The sequence below is a fragment of the Ammodytes marinus genome (assembly GCF_949987685.1).
Source record: "Ammodytes marinus genome assembly, chromosome: 2".
Taxonomy (NCBI): domain Eukaryota; kingdom Metazoa; phylum Chordata; class Actinopteri; order Uranoscopiformes; family Ammodytidae; genus Ammodytes; species Ammodytes marinus.
In genome coordinates, this window is record NC_137231.1 from 6,064,775 (window position 1) to 6,091,893 (window position 27,119).

Genomic DNA, 27,119 nt, shown 5'->3' on the forward strand with positions numbered 1-27,119 from the left:
TGGACAGAACCACAGAACCATTGATGGCACGGATCAACTGGAGAACAGCACCATCCTGTGGCCTCTGTGTGTTTGTGTAACTCCTACCAGACATCCATTCCTCAAGGGAGCACAAGCTAGTTTTACTGTAATGTCCAGTTTTGAGATGCTGATAAGAAAGGTTTTATGGTTTTAAAGGTACTATGCAAAATGCCCTTTTCCATGGTCTTTTAACATTAATATGGGAGACTACCAAGAATGAGAAAAAACAACCCTCCCCCCTCTTCCTTTCTGAAAACCTGTGTCCAAAAACTCCATTCAGACTTAACTCTCCATATGATGTCATAAGGGGAGAAGCCACGGCCTACTGTTATGATGCTACTGTTAAATAAAAACAGTAAAATAACCCGTTAAGTGAATAGCTATAGTATACAAAATAAATGTCATTAAGTGTAAATCTAATTATACTAGTGGAACAGCATCACATGACAGAGCCCTCGTGTCCAAACCAACAATAAAGTCATTTTCCATTGACGAACGCATTTTCCAAACAGTGTTACAACTGACCCCCTGTATAGCATTCACTAGAATTAAATAGAAAATAGTTTACAAGACGCAGCATGCTCCTATCTTTATGTGCTCTATAATCGAACTACAAATGTCTGTATTATGGCCAAAGAAAGCAATCGAAATAGTCAAAATGGTGCCATCTGGTGGCCAATAGTTGATATTTTACTAATTTAAAAATGTAACGCAGGACCCTAATGAAACAATAGCCCAAGTCTAAATTGCTATCATTAACATGTACTTTTATTATAGAGAGCGACCTCTGTTGAAACGCTTTGTTTTGAAATATTTTTACCAGAAACATAGATGTTGACGTAACGAGGCCTCGTCCACCCGTGGCAGTCACGTGATTTTTCTGGCGTGTGGTGCCATCACATCCAGCCGCTGGTGTCGAGTAGTCTGCTGCTTCGAGTGTATCATTACGAGCGGGCATACAGATACCATGGATTTCAACGTGAAGAAGTTAGCCTCCGGTGCTGGGCTGTTTTTCACACGAGCTGTCCAGGTAAGCAGTGAAGTGCTCGTTCTGTGATGTCGGTCTGATGCTTGTTTTCTTTTTGACAGCCAGCTGTTCCTAACGTTGCTGCACGAGACCTCACTTCGCAGTGAGCTACATCGCACTGTTTAGCTAACGTCACGATACGTATCGAAATAGCAAGCAGACACAGTGACTTGATATCTACTTAGGTCGTGGTGATAATACTAAGATAAAAATGGCTTACAATGCAATGAAATTGCGTTGTCCTGTTAGCCAACAAGGATAAGGTTGTCTTTTTAATGTAACGTTATATTTTGGGTAAACTAGCTTAGCTGTCGCTAGAATACATTGTTAATGGGTTCAGTCCAGTTAAAAGAGCCTAGCATGCGTTTATTTTTATTCAATTGGGCGAGTGAATTAACTGTCTGGCAAGCTCGTGAACCTTCACCGGGACGTCATGACATCACGTCGCTTTATGTGCGATGTATGATGACAATGGTTATGACTGATGGAAAGGCTGACGGGGGAGGGACAGCTGTGCTTTACAGAGGCTCCTCTCTCACGGTGTGTGTGTGTGTGTGTGTGTGTGTGTGTGTTCGTGCTCGTGCTGTGTGTGTGTGTGTGTGTGTGTGTGTGTGTGTGTGTGTGTGTGTGTGTGTGTGTGTGTGTGTGTGTGTGTGTGTGTGTGTGTGTGTGTGTGTGTGTGTGTGTGTGTGTGTGTGTGTGTGTGTGTGTGTGTGTGTGTGTGTCCTGCCTCAGTTCACGGAGGAGAAGTTGGGCCAGGCAGAGAAGACGGAGTTGGACGCCCACTTTGAGAACCTGATGAGCCGCGCAGACTGCACCAAAAACTGGACTGAGAAAATCTACAGACAGACTGAGGTCCTGCTGCAGCCCAACCCAAGTATGACATCAATACGACACATCCCATAATTAGAGGTGGAAAGAGTATGGCAAAGTACATATTCTCTCTAGGGAGAACTACTGCTATTATTCTTGATTTACTTATTAGGCCTATAAGACAAATGGACATATAGCCTATCTATTATACACTTTTAGCAGAGGTTACTGATTTAATTTAAAACCAAAAAGATGCATCATCAGATATTTACCATGTAATGCAACATACAATTGAAGTAGGCATAGTACATTTATATACAAGAAATATAGGCCAATAAAATAATGCTGGACTTATCACACTGATTGAAAAATGGATGGATTTAAAAAATTACATTATACATTAGAATATCTTGCATTTGTTATTAGTATTTATGAAATTCAGCTTCTACCTAGTGAAGGAGACATTTCATTTTGTCATCGGTGTATTAAAATGCGGTTGCACAATTGTATTTGCCAACTTTACTGGCATTGTAAGCAGAGTTCAAGTTGCCCTGTGGAGTTTGCAAATGTTTGTTACATTGAGTTTTTTCTCACTCATATGCAAATGTATTTCCCTTCAATAGCCAGAAGAATATTTTAAAATGTGTATTGTTTACATCCATGTTTTATGAGCTAATGTGCAACTGGCTGTAGAGATGTGTGTCACGTCTCATGCATGTGCATTTTCATGCTCAATCCCTCAACAACCACCCAAAAAATATTCATCCAACCGTGGTCAAAAACTCCACAGGGTGCCTTTTTAAAATGGGATCAGCTTCACAAGTGCAACGTTCAATAATAAAGGGAAATGAAATGTTAAAAGTCTGAAACATGCAGAAACATGGTGTGGTCCTTACAATAAGTTACGGTAGACACACACATTCAAAGAGGTCAAGTACGTTGTACATACTGTAGTTTATAAGCATTCTTTGTAGGTTTACAGTGACATGATGAAATGACATGCTGCAGAATAGGGAGCTCTAACATGTGACTTTCTGATTCTCCATGCTACAGTCGATCACACTGGTAAGTACTGTCCCTCCCTCCCTCAGTGCCCTGCTGTGGAAACATGTCATGCCTCTCAATCATCAGTACAGACTAGCCTAGTTGATGAACATGGTGGTCTGGTATTAAGTATTAAAGTTTGCTTATAGATACTGTACATTGAATGTACACTCAGAGCAGGTCATAGGATCAATGCTGTTCTGGCAGCCCGCTGATCTCGAGTCAGCACATGGGTTAATGATATTGTATGCCCATTGGCTATTTACCAGTGAGAGCCAAACTCATGGCTTTTTTTAAATTGCCTTCATTTTTTTTTCAAGTTATCTTTCTCATGTTTATCTTGCTATACATCTGAAGAGGGCTTTTAGGGTATTCTTTCCATATATAAAAAAAAACAAAACAGATTTGCTTATAGTTCTTTTTCTGGCTTGGCTGATCAGATTTGAGCAATGTTACTTATTACCAGGCCAAGCCATTTTTTTCTTAACCATTTTCACATTTCCCCATCATCCAGACTGTTGTTATTTTGCTCTCTTCATCTCACACTAGTTGAACTGTTGTTGTCATGATTCCCGCTACATGCAGCATGTGACAGTGTGAAGTGATGTTTGTGTTTGTGTGGTGTATGGAAAACCATTCTCAACCTTTTTGTATCGACATATGGAGTTTTCCCACTAGTGCAATATGACTTGACAGCCAGATAGCTCATTACTGAACCGTTTCTTAGTCTTTTTAAAGTAGCTACGAAAAACTTTTAAATATGTCTGAAGATGGTCTGAAAGTCGAAGACCATCAGTGCAAAGAATTACATTTTTTATTTAGTTTTTCTTAATGCCTTTGTCATGGATACGCTCACCCAGGAAAACAGCTGGCATCGTAAAATCACTACCACTTGTCCAAAGGGTTTGCAGAAATGAACACAAACTGAAAGTAGCACCTTCAAGTCTTAGTTGGTTCAAACCATGACATGGCTTTTATCAGTTTATGATCAACTGTATAGTTAATGTTTTGGAGTTAAGACTTAAAAAGTGTTTTACTAGTCTGGGGAACATGACTGCTGAATGGCCTGGTTTTACATATTTGCTGCATAGTGTACTTGTGGAAAACATGTTTACTATATGAGATACATATATAACTTTGTAATTGTGTAGACTCAACTCATCCACAATATTCATTTTTCCTACTTAACAGACATTAGACCTGGGTGGTTAATTTGTGACAGTAATGCATTGCGTAAGGACATTTAATTCATGAAAATAAATGAGGTTATAGCTTATAGGTGGGACTATGTAGTCAAAATCAGGTTTGTTTTCACACAATTTATATAGCATTGATTGAAAAATAATGAGCAAAAAGCAATGACTGGCAAAACCCATATTTTAGATTTAGACCATGATCAGTTTGGAGTGGCCACGGATCAGACTTTTACTATTGTATTTAGGGATGCCACCCAAGCCTAACAGACATCACAGTCATGTTGTTTGTGTCTCCTCTGTAACGAGTAGGGATTGATGTCGACTCACTGTAGACTTTTTTTTCCCCATTCTATGCAACGTTTGTTTTTTTTGTACCTTATAATGTTAGGGATGTGTCAGCGGTTTTGATTCCCCATTTCTGTGACTGTAGCGTGTCTTGTGTTCATTTACTTTACTGAATTACACCCAGTGGACATAATAACAGAAACCTTACATCCCTGTTGAAAGTGTCTGTGGAGTCATACTTAAATTTAGTGATAGTTTTTCAGCCAACATTTTTCCACATTCTCTCATTACACTGTAAATCTGCAATGCCTCATGGTGAAGGTTTTTCCTCGCATGCCGTTACAGGCAGTATATATTTGAATCGCAGTTAAATTTAAAGTTGTCAGTATTGCAACATGATAACGACCCCAAACACACCTCCAAACGACCACTGCCTAGCTAAAAAAGCTGAGAGTAAAGGTGATGGACTTGCCAAGCATGTCTCCAGACTTAAACCCTATTGAGCATCTTTGGGGCATCCTCAAACCGAAGGTGGAGGAGCATAATGTCTCTCATATCCACCAGCTCCTTGATGTCTTCATGAATGGGTGGAAGAGGATTCCAGTGGCAACCTGTGAAGCTCTGGTGAACTCCATGCCCAAGAGTGTTAGGGCAGTGCTGGAAAAATAAAGTGGCCACACAAAATATTAACACTTTGGGCCCAATTTGGACATTTTCACTAAGGGGTGTATTCACTTTTGTTGCCAGCACTTTAGACATTAATGGCTGTGTGTTGAGTTATTTTGAGGGGACAGTAAATTTACACTGTTATACAAGCTGTACACTGACTACTTTACATTGTATCAAAGTGTCATTTCTTCAGTGTTGTCCCATGAAAAGATTTAATGGAATATTTGAAGAAATGTGAGGGGTGTACTCACTTTTGTGAGATACTGTATATGCCACCAGCAACAGTCTACGCCCACACATTATTATTTTTTTGTGTGTAGTTTCCATCAGTGTGAGGAGGAAATTAACTTGCTGTTTCGAATGCTTCTTTTGTTTCCCATCTGTGTCCTTAATGAAAGCCTTGTTGACTCTCTGTGCAGGTGCCAGAATCGAGGAGTTTCTCTATGAGAAGTTGGACAGGAAGGCTCCGTCCAGACTCACCAATGGAGAGCTGCTGGGTCAATATATGCAAGATGCAGCAAAGGAGTTTGGTCCTGGAACCCCATATGGTTAGTATGCAAACACTTAGAAAACAAGCTTGAAGCGGGTCAGAATCAAAGTGAGATTGTGACCCCGCAGTAAGATCCCATCTGTATCTAGATTAGGAATAAACACCATGTTATGTACTGCTGTTAAAAAGCAATAACAGCTAGAGTTCTATCAGATAGCCCTCCCCTCTCTATACTCCCCCTACAGACTCATACAGGCACTATGAACCAGCTGTCACCCTGCTGGAACATCAATAGTGGTTCCATCCAGTTGGTTTGCTCTCTGCGTTCCTCTGGCTCAGCAGTAATCATGGTATCTGTACAGATGTCCTTGGGAAGATTCATAGCTCAATAACTCGTTCCAGTATCCGTTTTAGGCAAGAGCATAGAAAGTGGTGGCTTGTCATCTCCCTCTCCGCAGAGATTCTTGGATTTTGGAGTTTTGCAGCATCCCAGAATAAGTCTTCTGATGTCACACACTGTCATTTGAACGTTTTAACATTTGTATTTCTCATCTTCAGCAGTGATGTATCATAGTGTTTGGCTAGTGAGTCCCCATTAGACCAACCTTTATAAAATATCTGACATTTTATAGACCAAACAAATAATCGTAATCAATCAATCCATCAACATCATCAAATCATATTGTATTATGTTTATCACACACATAAATGCCTCAAAGAGCTGTACAACAACATGAACAAAATACAAATGTCAAAACACAAACCATTAAAAAAAAAGAATTACTTGTAATGTAACGACTTATGAACATAAAACATGACATCAATAGTGCCATACTATAAAATAAAAAACCCAACTGAAAAAATAAATAGAAAATAATCAAAAGTATGGAGTCTACTTTACTTAGTGCTGAGGGTTGATCAAAGTGTGAACACCATTCTGTATTGAGTATCGGTCTGCACCATGTGCTCAAGAAAGAACTGCAGAAAGCATCATACAGGCCTTTGTCACATCTGTGTTTTTATGAGTCCATGAGATGAGTGAGATACATTTTACTGGGTTTCACTCTGCATCTTCTGCCCTGAACATTAGGGGCCTGATGACCAGAAAATAATAAATATGTACAGAAAGTTGAGCTTTAGTGGCTTTTTACTGGCTGTGTGGACATTAAGGGTGTATTCACACCTGCCGTATTTAGTTCAGTTGAAACGAACTCAGGTGTACTCTCGCCTTTGGTGCACATCTTTCAGACAAGTGTGAATACAGCAATCGCACTCGAGGGCGGACCAAACACGCTCTACACCAACAAAGTCGTACCAAAGTGAAGGGACAGTCCCAACAGCCAATAAGAACAGAGAATCGGAGCCTCGCTCTGATTTGTCAAAGTGTAAAGCTCATGTTAATTTTGACCAATCAGAAATCACATACCCCAGCTTTAAACAGTAAACACAGTTCATAACAGGTCATTGGCCCTGATCAGTTGTCCTAGCCAAAACATATTCTAAATAGGCTCAATATTCATAGTGTGTGCGTTACCCATAACCATAAAAGCTTTTTATTGGAAAACAAAACGTAACTTTTCAATTACTACAGAAAACAACCGTATATTCAGGAATTAAAATTTTATTGCATGTTTTGTTGTTTTTGATGTTTATTCTTTTTAATCCATTGGCAGATTATTGGGTGCTGGAGGGAAAGTCAGCTCAGGTGCCTTTGTTGAATGTTGACATCTTCTACTCTTTCCACTTCTGAGGTTTCCTCAACCCCAGAAGGTGGCGGACTCTCTTCCAGATTGAAGTTCTCTTTGTTTTCTCTGTTGTTGGGAGCTTACCATCATAGACTTCTGCCTGAAGAAGTTCAGTGGGTGGTTTGTTTGTGATTTCCTCCAGAATAGCTAGGTCTTGTTCAATGGGGAGGGACTGCCTGCACGGCTTCTCCTCAGATACTTTATCTTCCTTCAGAATATCCAAAACTGGTTCTTTGTGGAGGGACTCTTCCTCCTGGGATACTTCTGCCTCCTTTAGAAGTTCCAGCCCTGGTCCGTTAGGGGGGGACTCTTCCTGCCTGCTTGGATCCTCCTCAGATACTCCGGCCTCATCTAAACTATCCAAGGTTGGTTCTTTGGGGAGGGAGTCCTCCTCCGTCTCTTCAGCTACTTCGGCCTCTTCCTGAAAATCTAGGGCTTTGTCATTGGGGAGGGACAGCCTGCACGGCTTGTCCTTGGACTCTTTTGTCTCTTCCAGAGTATCCAGAGTTTGTTCAATGGGGAGGGACTGCCTGCACGGCTTCTCCTCGGATACTTTAGCCTCTTCCAGAATGTGCAAGGCTGGTTCTTTGGGGAGTGACTCTTCCTCTTTGCCCGGTTTGTCCTGGGATACGTCTGCCTCCTTCAGAAGTTCCAGGCCTGGTCCATTACGGAGGGACTCTTCCCGCCTGCTTAGATCCTCCTCAAATACTCCGGCCTCATCCAGACCATCCAAGGTTGGTTCTTTGGGGATGGAGTCCTCCTGCTTCTCTTCAGCTACTTCGGCCTCTTCCTGAAAATCTAGGGTGTGTTCATTAGGGAGGGACTGCCTGCACAGCTTGTCCTCAGATTCTTTTTCCTCTTCCAGAGTATCCAGAGCTTGTTCAATTGGGAGGGACTGCCTGCACGGCTTCTCCTCGGATACCTTAGCCTCTTCCAAAATGTCTGGTTCTTTAGGGACGGACTCTTCATCTTTGCACGGCTTGTACTGGGATACATCTGCCTCCTTCAAAAGTTCCAGCACTGGTCTGTTAGGGAGGGACTCTTCCTGCCTGCTTGGATCCTCCTCAGATACTCTGGCCTCATCCAGACCATCCAAGGTTGGTTCTTTGGGGAGGGAGTCCTCCTGCTTCTCTACAGCTACTTCGGCCTCTTCCTGAAAATCTAGGGCTTTCTCATTGGGGAGGGACTGCCTGCACAGCTTTTCTTTGGATTCTTTTGCCTCTTCCAGATTATCCAGAGCTTGTTCAATGGCGAGGGACTGCCTGCATGGCTTCTCCTTGGATACTTTAGCCTCTTCCAAAATGTGCAAGGCTGGTTCTTTAGGGAGGGACTCTTCATCTTTGCACGGCTTGTCCTGGGATACTTCTGCCTCCTTCTGAAGTTCCAGCCCTGGTCCGTTAGGGAGGGACTCTTCCTGCCTGCTTGGATCCTCCTCAGATACTCTGGCCTCATCCAGACCATCCAAGGTTGGTTCTTTGGGGAGGGAGTCCTCCTTCTTCTCTACAGCTACTTCGGCCTCTTCCTGAAAATCTAGGGCTTTCTCATTGGGGAGGGACTGCCTGCACGGCTTGTCCTCAGATTTGATTGCCTCTAGCAGAGTATCCAGAGCTTGTTCAATGGCGAGGGACTGCCTGCACGGCTTCTCCTCGGATACTTTAGCCTCCTCCAGAATGTGCATGGCTGGTTCTTTAGGGAGGGACTCTTCCTCTTTGCACGGCTTGTCCTGGGATACTTCTGCCTCCTTCAGAAGTTTCAGGCCTGGTCCGTTAGGGAGGGACTCTTCCTGCCTGCTTGGATCCTCCTCAAATACTCCGGCCTCATCCAGACCATCCAAGGTTGGTTCTTTGGGGAGGGAGTCCTCCTGCTTCTCTACAGCTACTGCCTCTTCCTGAAAATCTAGGGCTTGTTCAATGGGGAGGGACTGCCTGGACGGCTTCTCCTCAGATACTATGGCCTCCTTCAGAATGTCCAGGATTGGTTCATTGGGGATGGACTCAGTGTGTCGACATGGCTTATCTTCACATACTTTGGCCTCCTCCAGGAGTTCCGTGGCTGATCCATGAGGGGGAAGCTCTTCCTGCTTGGATGACTCATCGTCTTGCTTCTGCTGAATCGTGCCAATGTTTCGTCTGGATGGCTGGTACTCTTCTCTCTCAGCCTTTAGCTCATTGCAAAGCTCAAGGTTGAGCGAGATCTGGCTGTTGAGCTGAGCTTTCAACTCTTCCATCTCTCTCCTGAAAACCCTCTCCCTCTCAAAGGCGTTGTGCTGCAGGATATTGATTTCCCTGGCCATCGTTTGACGAAGGGCTTCCTGTTGAGCTAGAAAGGTGTGGATCACATGCCAGTACTCAATAACCTTGTATGTATGTGACTTGCTTTTGTTTTCAAGTTCACGCTTAAGGTTGTCAGCCTCCTGTCTGGCAGTGAGGACATCAGTTTCACACCTTTGGCTGACCTCATGATGGGAATCTCTGAGTCTATCCAGTTCTTCTTTGAGAAGTTTGTTCTTCTCCTTCTCACCCTGGAGCTCAGCTGTATGCTTTTCTTGGCTGGTGATATGTGCCACTTTAAGCTCCTCATAGTCAATTTGCAGGAGTTTCTTTTTCTTTCTTTTAGTTGTATCGCTCACCTGATTAGCGATCTTGGCAGCGCTGAGCGTTTCTGCAGCACTGTACTTCTGCAGCCTCTCTAGCTTTCTGTTTGCTTCTTTTTCTCTGTTTATAAAAACTTCTTTTAGGCTTTTCTGCCGTTCCAACTCTTCTTTTGTTTTATCCAACAGGTCATTAAGCTTCCTAACTTCTTCACGAGGTGTATCGCACTCCCTGAAGTTTTTCTGCTGAGGTCTACCTGTGCCTAGCTGTCTGTAGGTCCGGTCATATCCTCTTAAGTGTTTTTCTGGCTGCATTTTCTTTGGCTGTTTAAGTTTCAAAGTGATGCTGCTGTTAACAATTGTAGTTGGTCTCTGATGAATGGACTGAACAGTTGTCTTAATCAGTGGTCTTCCTTTGTTATCTTTTTAAGATTCTGCTTTCTGTAAGTGGTGTCACCTGTTGAAAGGTTTGAAATCATCTGACTGGCTGTAGAGCTGGTTCTACTCATAGAATGTATTGATGATGTCATAGTACACATGCAATGGAAATATTCCTTTGATGTAACTTTGATGACACATTCTATTTTCTTTTGATCAGTACCTACAAAATAACAATCTCTAATTCAAATAATAACAAAATGGCTGCACACTAATAGCATTCCAAACAGCTTTTAAACTTGCTATGAATTCCAGATTGGTTAATATGTGTTTATGATATATGTTCCATTGAGTGCCACAGTCCACTTTCATTTATAATTTCAAATCTGATTTTAAAATCTTGAATTAAACATTTACATTTTCACTGCCTTTTAAAGGTGCAGTGTGTAATATGACATCATCAAGAAAGTTCTACAAAGTTCTAGAATGCAACACTCCCTGGGTAACCCCACCCCTTTTGAATAATAACAGAAGCTACAGTGGCCTTCAAGGACAAGAACAATTCAAAATTTTAAACAATGCACCTGATGACATTCCAACTATGACACTTTCAAGATGGCGGCAATAGGCCTTGGTCCAAAATATGCAGAAATATGGACATATATGAGACCCTTTCTAAGGGAAAAAAATTATAATTCAAAAAAATGTTTCAGCTATTATGCACTAAATTAAATGTACTTATGGATATTATAATTACTTTCTACAAAATCTGCTAGGAAATAAAACCAAAAATTCTACACACTGCAGGTTTAACTATTGGATTTTTGTTGTCAAATGTTTGAGCTCACATTTCATGTTAGAGATTTTACTGATGTGACAAAATATATTTGTATCAGTTAGTTTTAGTCAGTATAAGAACCCCAAGCTATGTTTAGTTTCAGCAAAAATGGTAGTAATAATACCCAACTAAGCCATGAATGTTTTTCCACACCGTTCACTTGGAATTCATCATTTTGTTATTATGTCATGTGACAGAAGCAACCCAACCCGACAGTAACTCAGGCAAAGTAGGCGAGGCAGGGTCACTGGTGGGGTTGAATAATGTCTTGGTGATGTGGTAGTAATGACATTCAGTATTTTGACAGTAGTGACACTACGTTACATATAGTAGTTAATTCATTTGTCCTTAGAGTTCACTTAATCAAAATTGCACAAGATTTGTTTGAGAAACTTATTGACAGAAAATACAACTGTGTAAAATAATTTACGAGTGTGTTGGTTGGGTACTAGGGTTGCAAAGGGGTGGAAAGTTTCCGGTAAATTTCCAGAAACTTTCCACGGGAACTTTCGCTCGGGAATATTCAAAATTGGGAATTATAGGAATTAACTAAATGGCTGTAATTTAAATGATTTTTTTTCATATCTAAACATAAATCTAAACCTATAAACACTATATTTTGTCATAGGCAGACAGACATTCATGCAAACTAATACAATTTAAAAAAAACTTCACATTTGAACAGATTTATTTGTAAGTAGAACTTTATCAAGTTGATTATTTTATGAACAATCAATAATTTCACTGAAAACAAAAAGATGAGTGTTGAGTAAAATATTACTTATGTCTCACCCCACCCATTCAATAAATTAAGTAAAATGTCCCCCATGTGATGGAGGAATGCACAGTGCATGTAGGGGGCGTGGCCTCAGTCAGCTGTCTGTTTAGAATAGTGGCCACATGTACTGTATACACGATGCATTCACAATTTCCCAACAAGGACACAGAATATACCTGAGAATATACCTACCTCATACATAATTCAGACCAGACAAAGTTACAAACGGTTGTTCTAAAGACAACAGAGTTTGATAGTGGAAATGTAAAGATCATTATTTTTTTTTTAACATGATTATTTTTGGGCATTTTCAAGCTTATTAGATAATACAGAGTTGACATGGGGAGACAGAGAGAGAGAGGGGGGTTGACTTGCAGTAAAGATACATGGGCCGGATTTGAACCCGTGACCACTGCAACAAAGGCCGGAGCCAATATGGTACGCGCTCTATCCGCTACGCCACTGGAGGATACAGTAAAGATAATTTATTATGGGTTTCGGCTCATTTCAATTCATGTGCTTTCCTTGCATCATGTCTTCAGTTTTTACTGTATGTTGTGAGTGTGAGGGAGCAGCTGCATGTCCAGTCATCAGCCAGATGACACTAAGCAAGCTGTCATTGTGTGTTCCTAACAAGCAATCACTGTCAGTGTTTTCATTTATTGAACCCTATCAACTAAATTACTCACAAGCATGTATAGGAGTTAGTGGTAACACTTTACAATAAGGCTACATTAATGAACTGTTAGTTCAGTGTTAGTTAATGCTTAATACACATTAAAGAAGCTTTAACTTACTATTAATACATGAAGCCCTGGGTACATGCTGCAATAGTAATCCAGTACATTTAAGATAAAGTGCACTGCTGAGAGCAACCAGTGGCCATTCTAAACAGAGACGCTGATCAATTGTGTCATGAATAACTATTCAATGTGCATTCCCTGTTTGCCGTTGTTATGCCACAGTAACTAAGCTGCAGGCTTTCTATTATTCATGCAGGGCAGAGTGCAAACAGCCGCTGGTGGCATTTACTCCCTTTTCCCCCACTAACAGTTGTATTGAATCTAGTATAGTACAGAGACAAATGTAAGAAGAGGGCAGGAAACCATGTAAGGAAACTCTTTAACTCACATGTTACATTGCACTGTATTTGGCCAACAGATATGAACCTATCCTAACCTTTATTCAGCCAAGGGAAGGTGGTTTTATATTATGAGAAGCACACATGCTTTCTTTCTTAAGTATTTGTTGTTCACAATTGTTTGAATTATTTGAATATGTTCTTTAAGGTAGAGCCTAGAAATGTCTAAAAGTCTAATTAAGTTTAAGTTTAAGTTTATTTAAAGGGACATTGCATATTAATAGACATTTACATGTAAATATACAGGATTGTAGCAAGTGCTAATTTGCATCCTTTGTCCCTTGATTGGTCGACACCAATCACATGAAACAAACATATGCGTGTACTCATAAATAAAAACAGACAATCAGATAACAGACAAAAAAAATTAGTAATGGCATCTAATATAGAACATCAGGTGAATGGCTGTGGTGTGTTTAATGTCTTGCAGGCAGTACTCTGATGGAGGTGGGGGAGTGTGAGCGCAGACTAGGGGCAGCAGAGAGGGAGTTCCTCCAGACCTCAGCCATCAGTTTCCTCACTCCTCTCAGGAACTTTCTGGAAGGAGACTGGAGAACCATTTCAGTGAGTCTGACGCACACGCACACTCACCACACACATTTGAAGAAAACAAGTGAGTATTGAAATGAGTATTGAAGAAAACAAATGTTGAGATAATAGCTGTTAAAGATGTCTGTAAAGGAGAAATAAACAGACGCAAACAGACATGTTCTAGTCAAATAAACACCTAAATGTACATTTTGTGCTTTGAACAAAACAGTGTTTTTGCCTGCAGCGTCTCACCTTAGATAGTTTATTTCAAAGTTTGAAAGCATAAACCTTCAATAAATGAGAAATCAAGCTTTAACCCTGCGCTTTGTACAACTAACCACTAGAGGGCAGCATGGTTGCTTTCCCCCTTTGGACCAGGTCCTACTCTAGTCTTTGGAAGCCTATGGATGTCTGTCCACAGGCGCCATACAGCCTGTTTTAACTGTGACGTGCCAGCGTAGCTTGAATGGTTGTGGTTGCTCCTTGCTCAGCTGCCTTCCTCATTGTGTGTTGGTGTGTGTGTGTGTGTGTATCATTTAGAAAGAGCGGCGACTCCTGGAGAACCTGCGCCTGGACCTGGACTCCTGTAAAGCCCGTCTGAAGAAGGCTAAGGTGGCAGAGGCTAAGGCTGCGGTCAGTGCTTTAAGTCCCTCCAAGGACCCTCACTCACTCCCATAATCCTTCTGATAACAATAACAAGCTATTGGGTGGCCCTTAACCATGACTAACTCTCTGTATATTCATAATCCCTTTGCAGTGCGATGGAGACGTGAGTATTGAAGCCATTTTATTAAAGACTTTGTGTGTATGACGCACATGTTGGGTTTGTTTTTTCCTGTCCAGCTTGCTTTGAAAATCCTTTCTGCGTCATTCAGTTATTGGCAACAAGAAACAATAAGCATGAAACTCAATGACACACTGTTTTTTTAGAAGCAAAGCACGGGACTGAAAAAAACAACTTTTGACCTGTTGTTGACTCTTTGCAGAGAAACCTTAACCGTTGTAGGATATTAAAACAGATTCATGTGAAATTACCAGCAGCCTTTACATTGAGTAAAACACTGGGACCTGGTGAGATTGTTTATTCTACCAGCCAGTTCTACAGGTTAACAGCCTTGTCGCAAAAAATCTAATATCTTCATTTGAGAAATGCAGATGTCTATGGAACGTTGACTCAATGCCGATTGTTTCCCCACAAGCTAAAAAGATTGCCTTTTCTTTTATTTGAATGGAGACTTAAATACAATATCAATATTTGAGATTGGATTGTACATTAGCAAGAGTTGAACAGACACGCCCTAACTGTTCTCGGTTAAACGTCATTCCACTTCAAATTTTCAAGTTTTCATTGCAAGAACATTGCACAAAATAAATGATTGCTCTGTAGGTACGTCCACTGTTGTTGATTACAGGCCTTCTAGACAGTGGAGGCTCTTCTTTCTATTCATAGTGTGCAGCCACGGGCTGACTCATGTTTATTTTTCGAGACCGATCATGAAAACACAAATTGTTGGCCAGCCCCCAGATCATGAGGTTAAATGCTCGAGTACTCCATGTATTGGCTGGGAGAATAACATGTTGTGAAGACATAATGGCTAATTTTAACCAAAACCACAGAACACAGGTTATTTTCTTCTCTGGAAAATTGATACAAATCTATCAGGCCTTTCCCAACACTCCTTTTCTCGCCCAAATTCTTGGATCTTGCTTTGTCCTGCTTCTACAGAAACCAATTTTATTTGAATATTTTGAAAGCACTGACTGTCTCCTAGAAAAACCAGTTGTACTATTGTTGGGGCCTGAAACTGAAATCTTATTTCTTGACAAAAATATAATAATAAATAATTGTTTTGTCAGCCGGTCCCAAATATTTTGTACTTTATTCTGACTTCCCTGTGAATTCTGATGGGAATTCTTCGCGAAAATCGTTTTAAGTTGTGTGTAGTAGGTATAACAAACCAAGTAATATGCCTAATGGAAATGGAAGGCTTTATTGGTCATATTATTGATTACATTCCTTTATTTCACTATGATATAGAAATAATGACACCTTCATAAAATAAAAAGCCAGACTTTTCTCTGGACATCTCAGTATGACAAAGTCCGACAACCTGTATGCATGTTAGCATGCGCATGCTAAGCTACTTTTGACTAGCTGTGTGGAGCTGACTGTGCAGTGTTGTGTATTGCTCATGTCAGTGAACGTCCACAGATTAGTCACTAGTTTCACTGCTGTCGAAGAGGATGTTGGCAAACAAATGTATTACATCACCTCTCGGCAACTTTCTTCTGTGTGTTCAGACACACCTAAGAAGTGTGGAAGTGTGCGGTCAGGTGTGTACACTGCCAACCACCACCTGCCATCTTTGCAATTGGCTCGGGGTAATATAACTCTATATAATAATAATAATAATATCCCCTTTTTAAAAAGTAAGAATGAATTGGGGAAAAAAATAACTTTAAATTCTACCGGCAAAATTAAATGAAACTTGAACACATGACTGACATACATTTTATATTCTATTAGGCATAACATGAATATAATATTGATTGTGTCGTTGAATTCTCAGACACTGATACTAACGCACAATGAACATTTCTGACCAATTTAACCCATCTCAATTATTTTGTGCTTTCCAAATGTTTTCGGTGTGCATTTCTTCATTTCTTTCTGTATAGTGTGTGCTTCAGTACTGTCTACATGTATACGTTGAGTACTACATAGTATGAATACTAAGTGTCCTTCCTCTTTCTGTAGACGGCTCCAGATTTCCAGGAGACCAGACCCCGCAACTATGTGCTTTCTGCCAGTGCCTCTGCGGTAAGGAGACAAGTCTGCTTTTACTAAAAGAAACATAGAGAGATCCTGTACAATCAACCAGTTAAAATAATGATCAAAATCACATCTGGTTCAATCAGTTTCTAATATAGGTCAAAGAAAGGTCCCCAGGAGTATGGGTGAAATCCCTTTACCTTGTATTAGGGTCATTAAAAAGGCCTTAATGCAGCTATCAGGAACATATAGTGTATTTTTTTACCAGTCATTGTTAATGTTTAGTCAGGAGAAGGCGGTGTCCATCCGGAAGAATGGTGATTATGATATGATTATTGCATACTAGACCTCTGAGTCATTGTATGATAGTGTGTAGTAATGATAAGTTGTCTGCATACCTTTTGATAGCGAGTGGCATTCAACACCTCAGAAGGATGTGTGGCTCATTACCTTGAGTAAATTGGGTGCGGTCAGCTGTGTGTGTGTGTGTGTGTGTGTGTGTGTGTGTGTGTGTGTGTGTGTGTGTGTGTGTGTGTGTGTGTGTGTGTGTGTGTGTGTGTGTGTGTGTGTGTGTGTGTGTGTGTGTGTGTGTGTGTGTGTGTGTGTGTGTGTGTGTGTGTGTGTGTGTGTGTGTGTGTGTGTGTGTGTGTGTGTGTGTGTGTGTGTGTGTGTGTGTGTGTGTGTGTGTGTGTGTGTGTATGTGTGTGCGCGTCTCACTCACCTACAACCAAACCCAGCCAATGTGTCACAGGGGCCTGGACTATACAACACTGTACATCACTGCACAGTGGGGACAAGATAAGCCAAGAGCAGTGTGAACTAAACTCTCCAGACGGTCTTAGATAACATCAGAAATCCCATGTGAAATTGTATTGCATCACTGCCATACAATGTCCACTGATACAAAAAACTCTGCCAACAAGACAACATGCAGGAGACAAAGTTGAGTTGAGACATGAGGAAATGAATGAAAATACTGTATGAATGTTTGCATGTACCTCCTTTGCAGTTGTAATAGTAATTCTGTTAATACGTAGTTTCAGGATAGGTTCCAAACAATGTTTTTTTTTTTTTTTGCGGCTAAATCAGCACAGTACTTCCGACACACATTGAAGAGATCAGTGTTAGGAATAGAAATGCCACTAATTGTCACTCTCTCTCTGTCCCCAACACTTGTAGTGCAGGCTTAGAACTAGCTGTCTGTCTGTGTCTACGGTGTCTTTTTAATCCAAAGTACAGGCGGATTGATACTGGAATTTTGGGGCCGATATTTACATTTGGAAGTTTAATTTTTTAATTTATCTTATTTTATTTTGATGAAATAATGTGTTAATACTTTTAAAATGTTGGCAATTTTCCTCAAAACTAGTTTTGTATTTCTATAATGACATTCTTGTTATTTATTGGCTATTATTAACTATTATTGGCGGATAAGCCCCATGGACCTATATGGAAATATAAGATAAGCTCATCCAAACTGTTACATGTCCATCACTCTACAGATAGACTATGGGGCCAGCAAAAAAAAGGTCTTTTTGAGAAAGCAAAGATGCAAACAAGAAACAAAGCAACAAGCAGCTGCATGCATGTGATTGGACAGAACAAAACTCAATGTTCAGTCATTGTCTGACTGAGTTATGTAGTCGTAATGAAATGGCATTTCAAAGTGAATACCAGGCTTGATCCAAAACAAATATTTGCCTACATTAACTCAAACCTTGGCCATCAGAATACATTCTATAAACTTGTTATTATTGTTTTTACATGTCTCCTTATTATGGGAGGATTTGTTCTCCGGGGCATTAAAGGATATTTTTTTTATACATTTCTAATGATGTTAGGCACTGAGGTTACTACATCACAGTAGTAACGTCCGTCTGGGATTATCCTTGTTATAACTTGTATTTCTCTCTCCTCTCTTTTGCTCAGCTCTGGAGCGAGGAAGTTGAAAAAGTAAGTACGACAATGTTGTGCTTTTCAACTTTGATGAAATCCTAATGGTTTCTAGGAATAAAGCCTAGGAATGCTTCAAATCAATGAGGTCATTCCATGTGTTGTCCGGTTACAACGCTTTTAATTGGCCATGAATGAACATTATTGCCGTCAAAATAAACTTGTTACGTGTGGTTAACGACACACACTTACACTGTGTCGGACACTGACTGTGTTTCAGAAAATGCAAGAGTAATACAAAAATAACTTAAATATTCCTGTATAAGTGCTTTTTAATATAAATGAGATCAAAAGTGTGTTTTCCTAGGGTGCTTAGGCATGAAAACAGTTGATGCTTCCTGACCAAAATTAACAGTGAACTGACCAAGCCTATCAGATCATTTCTTTCTCACCCTATTAGTTTTTGTTACCAAGCATTATCCTTAACCATGTTCCCAGATTCAAGTCTGGCCTTTTTTTAAATGTAGAAAGCATTTCAGGGTTATACAGAAAATGTGTCACTAATATTTTTTCCCATTGTTTTTTTTTTTTAGGCTGAACACGAGCTGAGAGTGGCCCAGACAGAGTTTGACAGACAGGCAGAGGTTACACGGCTGCTGCTGGAAGGCATCAGTAGTACACATGTATGTCAGTCACTGCACCCCTACACACCTCTCCTCTCTGTCTGTCTCTATGGAGCTGAGGCAGGGTTTAATAAGTCACGCACATTGAATTATGTTAAGAAGAAAGTTAAATACTTTAGGACTTTGGATAAAAATGGAAGACAAAAAAACATCCAGTGGAAGACTCTTGAGACCTATTTTACTGTGGTAACGTTTTAGATACGTACATATTAGGACTAAAATACCTTTAAAATCTGCAGCGCCACCAAGCACATACATCAAAATAAAATGGTTACTGTCCTTTTAATTATTCCAATTCACTAACTAAGTGCCAGAATTCATCTAAGCGATGATGAACAGAATTTACAGAGGTGGAAGCTGATAGAAAAAAACAAACATTTAAATACATTTTAATGAAAAAATGAATAGACATGTTTGTTTTGCTGTTCTGTTCCGTTTGCACTTCTGTTAGAATGAAGACAGCAACACAGTGGCATTGGGATCTTAAAATGGTTTAGTCACTACGTTTCTAAGTTACATTTGTTATACACATGGTTCTGGGCACAGAATTTTCCCATCAATCATTTTAGTCTGTAGACGAATCCTGTGAAAGGTCTGAAAGTGGTGCAGTATGAATATTCCATCCTATGGTCAAATACAGTATTCTTACGGCACAGACACTTGTTTTAGGAAAGAATTTAAGGCCATCATTATCTCCACAAATGTCTCCTTGAGATTGTGGGGTTTGCAGATTAAACAGTATGGAGACATTTTTAAATTTGCTTCACCAACAGTATTAGCCTATATCGAGGGCTTGGCGCAAAAGGGGCGTAAGTGACATTTTCAGAATTTTACAAGAGAGCAAAAACAAACTTTATTGATTGTAAATATTTAATAAAAAACAGCATATTGAAGCAATCTCTACTCTGATAGAGATTAGGCTTCAATTCATATTTGTAAAAAAAATATATATATATATTATTTAAAAAAAATCTAAAATAAAGTGTTTATTTTAGTGTCCATATTTTCTCCATCATATGTGGGTATATCAATATATACCCACATATGTGGGTATATATTGATATACTTATATATACTTATATATCAATATAAGTATATATAAGTACCTCCGAAGATGGTTGGGAATCCCTCCAAGCTTCACTACAGTAGGCCTCTACATAAGATCAGGACAGCTCCAACTTCCTCTGTCATCTGTGGTGGAGGAGTTTAAGGTAGCAAAGTGCAGAGTCATAATGACATACAGAGACGCCCAGGATGAACAAGTCAAACACGCAGGCATCCAAACAGCTGACTCATCTGTTGCACAAGCCGAGAGTATGTTGAAGCTACGTGACATCATTGGAACGCCATGCATTGGAAGACAGGGTCTGGGAACTTCCCATGCCCAGAAATGGGGGAAGGCAGGATCCAAGGACAAAAGGGCCATGATCCAGGAGGAAGTAAGGAACCTGGAGGAGGAAGGACGGAGGGCAAAAGCAGTGGAGCTTGCGTCCCAGGGAGCATGGACCAAATGGGACTTACCCAAGAGGAAGATCACATGGGGAGATCTATGGCGATTGGAGCCTTTCCGCATCTCCTTCATGCTAAGATCGGTGTATGACGCACTCCCAACACCGACAAACTTGCACAAGTGGGGTCTGAGGGAGGACCCATTGTGCAAGCTTTGTGGGGAGAGGGGTACCATGGCACACATCCTGTCAGGGTGTAAAACGGCACTGGCCCAAGGAAGATACAGGCGGCGCCAACCACATGGGAAAGCAATACCAGCAGTCAACTTTGTAAGGGAGGGACAAAAGCCACCAACCACAGCAACAACAAGAAGCAATCTGCTGCAAAAGGCCCAATCATGGGAAATGAAGGTAGACCTGGGGGGAAGACTGCAATTCCCCCCGGTTGTCCAGACAACCCTGAGGCCAGACGCGGTACTGTGGTCTGAAGAGGCAAAGAAGATCATTCTCATTGAACTTACAGTCCCATAGGAAGAGGGTTGTGATCAGGCGTTTGAGAGAAAGAGCAGCAAATACCAGGATCTCGTGCATGACTGCAGGGAGAAAGGATGGCAGGCATGGCTCTTCCCAGTCGAGGTCGGCTGGAGAGGATTCCCTGCCCAGTCAGTGTGGAGGATGCTCACAGCAATGGGGTGACGGGGAGGGAGAGAAAGACGGCAGCTCGCAGGTTGGGGGAGGCAGCAGAAAGAGCCTCTTGCTGGTTGTGGAGCAGGAGGAAGGAGTTGATGGGCAGTGATTTGGCCACCACTGCCGACCCACCATCGGGAGGGTGTTGCGGTTCAGGGTGGAAACACCCAATGATCGATGGAGACCGCCTGACGACATCAACACCTTCTGGCCAAGGCCACATTCACCAAAAGTGAATGAAGGAGAAGCATCTTTGGATGTAATTGTAATCAGGTTCTCCAAACATATTCAAAACACTTTTTCTGTAGTATAAATGTTTGTCTTTTCTGCTATCCCTCCATATTGTCAGCTCTTGAGCCTATTCTTACTCCTTTATGTTTTCAGCCTTTATTTCAAAAAGTAAAATGTATTGTGACGTTATTCTTTTACCAACTGATCAAGACCTTTTAATATTATATATAAAAGTCAGTTTTGCCAAATATGTCACTTACGCCCCTTTTGCTCCAAGCCCTCGATATGTACCTTTGATCGCATCATTAATAACAGTCCCATGATATTGTATGGTACGTATTAGACAACACCGTCAAAGGAGACACTTTTCTGCATTATTCTTTTACTTTTTGATATTTTGGGAGTATTTTTCACACCGTGGTATTTGCTTTAAGAGTGACTGTGAGACTGTTGCTTCTCTGCAGGTGAACCACTTGCGCTGCCTGAATGAGTTTGTGGAGGCCCAGGCAGCTTTCTACAAGCAGTGTAACTTCCACATGCAAGAGCTGCAGAAAGAGATGGGAAGGTGAGTTCCACTGGGCTGCAGATAAGTAGCCATTTATCTTCATACTTCACCTCATACTCTGTCATTCCCTCAAAGGACTCAGAAACTGTTTTGCAGATCTACAAGGTTTTCTAAGAATTAGAAGAATCTTTCACTTCAGGTTAACCATTGCCCAAGGCTTGATCGGTCACTGTGAATGATTAGATGGCTCAAGAAACCTATTAACCAAGGTTGCAGTTGATTGGACAGTTTGTGCCTTCCTGGGTGTTGACCCATATCAGAGCCATGATGCAGGCTCAGCTCCATTGCTTTACTATTTTACCAACATTTTTAATAATCTTTTGTAACAGCAGGTTAAGCGGGAGCAGCACATTTGGAAATTATTTTTTATTTTCATGTAATTTTTACGAGATTTTTTTAATCAAATAGAAGTAAAAGTTGTAGCGCTAGTTTTAGTTCAAATAATTCTCATATTGCATATTTTGAAGAGGCATATAAATGCATGTACAGTGTAAGCGAATGCCCCAGATACTAGAGAAACTTGTATTGGTACTATTACTAAAGAATACAACAATAAAAAACAAAGACACTTGTATATAGCCTGTGGGCTTTTGTTATTTTTGATATTTTTTCCCCGTTCATGACCAATCCTCTTCACTGTCTCATGCCCTCAGTCGTGACGAGGACGTGTGAGTATGGCTCGCCTTCCTGTGTGCACATGCCGTTTATTTCTCTCTGTGTGTTTTCCAATTCTTCCCTAATACTTCATACATACGTTCCACATGCTAATTAGCATTAGCTTCTTTTCCTTGTTGGCTTTTCTATCTAAGGAGCCCTATTTCTGTGGCAAAGGACTGAACAGTGTAAGCAGTGCTCCAACAGTTTGGTATTTTCCTGACATTAAGATCCACGTTGTCCAACGTCTGTGTGGTATTGTGTTGCCCAGTGTACGGTACACAGGCACCAACAGGCCAGAGGTGCATTCAAATGAAGCAGTGCTTAGAGAGTAGTTGCTATTTTGCTAGAAAACAACTAAACTAACTAAACCTTTGGAGCCAATACCCTGATATAACGGATAGATTCCGAAAATAATGATTTTGACGACAAGTGTTCTCCAGAATTGCTGATTCCACCTTTAGGCAGCAGTGTTGTAGGTTACAGTGTACTCTAGATGTATTGTATGTGTGTTTTTTCTAGTGTTGTGCTGATACTGCTCATGCTATATTTCGTATATCTGCTGAAGAGTCTTTTGGAGTGCAGGGGCCGCACCTGAGGACTTTTTATGACTATGTGGTAGCATCGGCCATATTTTGAGGTGTGGTGTGCTGGTGTGGCAGCATCACGGCTGCTGACAGGAATAAAGTGAATGAGCTGATTAAAACAGACAGTGGAGTCTGGAGTGCTCACTGGACCTGGTAGAGGTGGTAGGAGACAGGAGGGTCATCGCCAAGCTGTCCTCCATGTTGGACAGGACATCCCATCCACTTCATCAGTTAGTTTCATGAGAGTGATACACCTTCAGTGACAGGCTGATACACCTTCAGTGACAGGCTGATACACCTTCAGTGACAGGCTGATACACCTTCAGTGACAGGCTGATACACCCGTGGAGTGTGAAGGAGAGTTTCCACAGATCTTTTCTCCCTGCAGCAGTCAGACTGTACAATCAGCAATGTTGAACTGTCCGTCAACTTTATTAGTGTTTCTCTGTCACTTGCCTTCTGTAATGTTTACAGGTTATGGTTAGGTTATATTAACATGTCCTCACTATGGGGCGTATCAAGGATTTTTCCATCTGATCTTATCTATTATTTTTGTATCATTTATTCTATATGTATGTTTCTGACCATCACTCCAGGCTTCCCAATGCGTTTGCACTGAACTCCACTCACTCCATGCCTGATGCTGGCTCTGCATCAGAAGACCCCAGCAGCCCCGTGGAGACCGACACACTGAAGATAGAGGAGGTCCAGGCCCCGGCTACGGGAACCCGCAAGGCCAAAGTGCTTTATGATTATGACGCCGCTGACTCCAGTGAGCTCTCCCTTCTGGCTGATGAGGTAAAGTGGCATAAGTTAGTTAAGCTTTGTGGCACTGGCTAGCATGTGAAGTTATGGCTGTTGGCAATAACAATAACATCACTTGTAAGGCTTCTGTTGATTCATGTTCTACATATTTGACCCCTTTTCCCCTAAAGGTTAATGTTTGATTAACTGAGGCAAGGCAAGGCAAGTTTATTTATATAGCACAATTCAAACACAAGGCCACTCAAAGTGCTTTACAGGGGCAAGATTAAAATACATAAAACACATTAGAAGACATTTAGAAGCGAATGAAAAGAAGTAAAACATTTAAATTAAATTAAAAGTAAAATGTTAAAATGGAAACAGAAAAGTCTTCAGACTCGATTTAAAAGAACTGAGGGTTGCAGCAGACCTCAAGTTTTCTGGGAGTTTGTTCCAGATATTTGGTGCATAAAAACTAAAAGCTGCTTCTCCTCGTTGAGTATGGACTATGGTATTTTTATAGTTCTGCAGCTAATCTGCTCTTGCTCATAACTTCAGCTCGTCCCCTCACAACACTTTGGTTGTACCCTGGTTAAACTCTGATTCATTTCTAACATTCCTTCAAGATGAAGAGTCAGTCTCTGGTAAAGTACAAATGGCATTTCAGATCATATGCTGTTTATTAATTTTTCAGCTTCTTGGTGCAAATTGTGAACATTCTAAAAGCCGAAGGATATATGACATCTTTGAGTTATGTTTAGCTAATAGTTACTTACAAAATGTTCAAGGATAAGCCTGATAAGATTCTATCTGAAATATGAAAGGATTTCCGCTTCAAAAATCTGATTTCACACTAGATTTGAATTGGCTAAATAAACTATTAAGAATTTACGAAGGAAAACATGACATAAGAAGGAAAATGAAAGCAGAACCGAACACTGGTTACCAATGACAAAAACCACAGGGACAAACGGAAAGAATCCCAAAGTGATATTGCATTGGTATGAATCCTCAATGAGGAAGTTATGTCAAAAAGTGTTTGAATAATAAGCCACAAACCATATAATATCATTCATATCAAGACAAATGCAGCCTTTCTATTAAAAGTAACATAATGCTCATTTTCACATTCACAATTATAATTTGTCTTTCTACTGGAAAATGTGTTTTAGTGTCCAAAAAAAAAAAAGTATATTTCTCACAGTGCCATTGCAAAATCTCCTAGCTTTTCAGCCTCTGTCTGAAACGCTCCATCATATTCTCTTTAAGCACCGCCTTCCAAAGAGCCCAGTCTGCTCTGACTAATATAACCCTGATCTAACTTTACGGTTTGAATCTAACTGCTATATTCAGGGTTATCTTGGTTTGTCCTTCTCACAGGTGGAGGTAGGGCTAGGTTAGGTTGAAAATCGGGGGGCATGGCTTGAGAAAACCTGAAAGTGGACACCATAGTCTTCTTATGTTACCTTATTTTTCCTAACTCAAAATGGTTTCTTTTATTTTGAAAGCCTATTTTCCTTTTTCTCTAGCTGTTCACCTTGAGTACTATCTTTTAAAGTGTCTACGTCCTGTGTGTTCCAGCTGATCACCGTTTACACAGTGCCAGGGATGGACTCTGATTGGCTGATCGGAGAGAGAGGAAACGTGAAAGGAAAAGTGCCTGTCACATACCTGGAGCTGCTCAGCTAAAGAACACACACACATTGACAGACACTCGCACATGTGCACGTGCATGGCGCATGTGTGGGTGTGTGTGGTACTACTAAAGCCATGAGGATATCTTTGTTGACTTTCAATTTAGTTTAACCACACTCCTAACACTAACCTGTAACCTTCCGATCCCACTCCTCCACAGCAAGCATTAGCAAACAATGTGAAACGGGTTACACACAAACACCCATGCGCTTGTGTGTGCTTCTCCCAAGTACACACTCAAGTATTGGCAAGTACAACTGGCCGCAGTCATCTGGAGACATTGTTACAGGAAAGTCCCCATGGGGCCATGCTTAACATTCCTTTTAGATTTAGTTTTGCGATTCATTATAATTATGTTTTTTTTTCTATTTATTTCCTATTTATTGTTGTGCATGTTAAAGCTTCAGGTAGACCTCTCCCTGGTTGGAAGAAGTGTATCTGGGACAAACTGTTTTCACACTGTCTGCAGATGGATTTTCTTTAAAAAAAAAGAAGGAAAAGTGTCTTTATTGTTTCCTAAAGCCGCCTTGCTTGATAACATACTGACTGAAATAAAACCCTGAGTTGTGTTGCCTCTAAAATATGAATTCCCCGTGATGTCAAAAAATACTTTGTTAACCTCTAATTGATTCTACATCTAGGTTAGAAGATTTGAGTTTGCACTGAACATGAGTTTGCCTCCTGAAGACGGAATGCGCGGCTAAAACAAACATGCAATAACAAGTCAGTTAATTACACCTCTGTTATGACAGACACTTCTCATCGAAGGAGAAGTTCAAATAAATGATGACTTGTCAGATATCAGAAGAGAATAACATCATTTAAAATCCATTCATATAAAATCAAGATGGCACTGCTTCCTGATTTGAGTGCAGAAATGTATTCACTTCCAATATGAACTGCATTTCTTGTGAGTTGCATCTTTTTTTTTTTAAATTATGCTCAACAAAAAAAAGTCTTGCATGGATGCTTGGTCATCCTTAAGTCTTGGGGGAAGTAGATTTGCCTTAACTTCTCATGGAAATGAATGTAATTCCTTCCTGTATTTTAAGCCACGATAACATTTTTGTGGTCGAAACATAACACTAGCAACAGAAATTCATTTGGTTTTGATTAGACATTCCCTTTATGGGGGATTTGATTTTTTTTTTAGTTTTTGTTTTGCTTCCCAGGTCTTTCCACAGCACTGAAAATGTCCATAATGAACTACACCTGTGCAGCAACAATAAACATGAACACTCCTATCCCAACTGCCTTAACACGATGGGGAAGGAGCCGCTAAGGCCGTCTGCTGCAACTCAGAGAATGTTTTCTCTTCACTACAGAATGTACTTGCGCCACATCATTACAGCATGCAGGACCGTGACTCCTTTCTAATCACACTGTGTGTTTGTGTGACTTCAGTTTGAGTTTTAAGGCACTCTGTCTGTGTCTGTTTTATATGTTGAAAGTGTCTTCAGTTTTTTGACCTGTGCATGTGCTACGGCTCGTAGCCTGTCCCTGCTGGACGTGTGTGTGTGTGTGTTTGTGTTTGTTAGGTCTGTTTGTGCGCAATCTGGAGCTCCAAACAGTGCACACAGTTATACTAATGTGCTTTCTAACGTCCAGTGTGT

At 40.7% G+C, this 27,119-nt stretch overlaps 1 protein-coding gene across 3 annotated transcripts; it reads left to right on the top strand.

The window, feature by feature from the left end:
* The first annotated feature begins 920 nt into the window (after positions 1 to 920).
* Positions 921 to 26,742, top strand: LOC307261540 (endophilin-B2-like). Of its 3 annotated transcripts, none has more exons than XM_080042105.1 (12): positions 921 to 1,051; positions 1,784 to 1,925; positions 5,475 to 5,603; positions 13,446 to 13,579; positions 14,087 to 14,179; positions 14,304 to 14,315; positions 16,305 to 16,367; positions 18,249 to 18,272; positions 18,806 to 18,895; positions 21,726 to 21,826; positions 23,664 to 23,865; positions 25,393 to 26,742. In XM_080042105.1, the coding sequence occupies exons 1-12, from the start codon at positions 989 to 991 to the stop codon at positions 25,498 to 25,500; spliced, it is 1,161 nt and encodes a 386-aa protein (XP_079898231.1). In that variant the 5' UTR covers positions 921 to 988; the 3' UTR covers positions 25,501 to 26,742. The 3 variants fall into 3 exon arrangements, with proteins under 3 accessions (XP_079898231.1, XP_079898233.1, XP_079898232.1); XM_080042107.1 differs by having other exon boundaries at positions 23,664 to 23,839; XM_080042106.1 differs by lacking the exon at positions 14,304 to 14,315.
* The last annotated feature ends 377 nt before the right edge of the window (positions 26,743 to 27,119 follow it).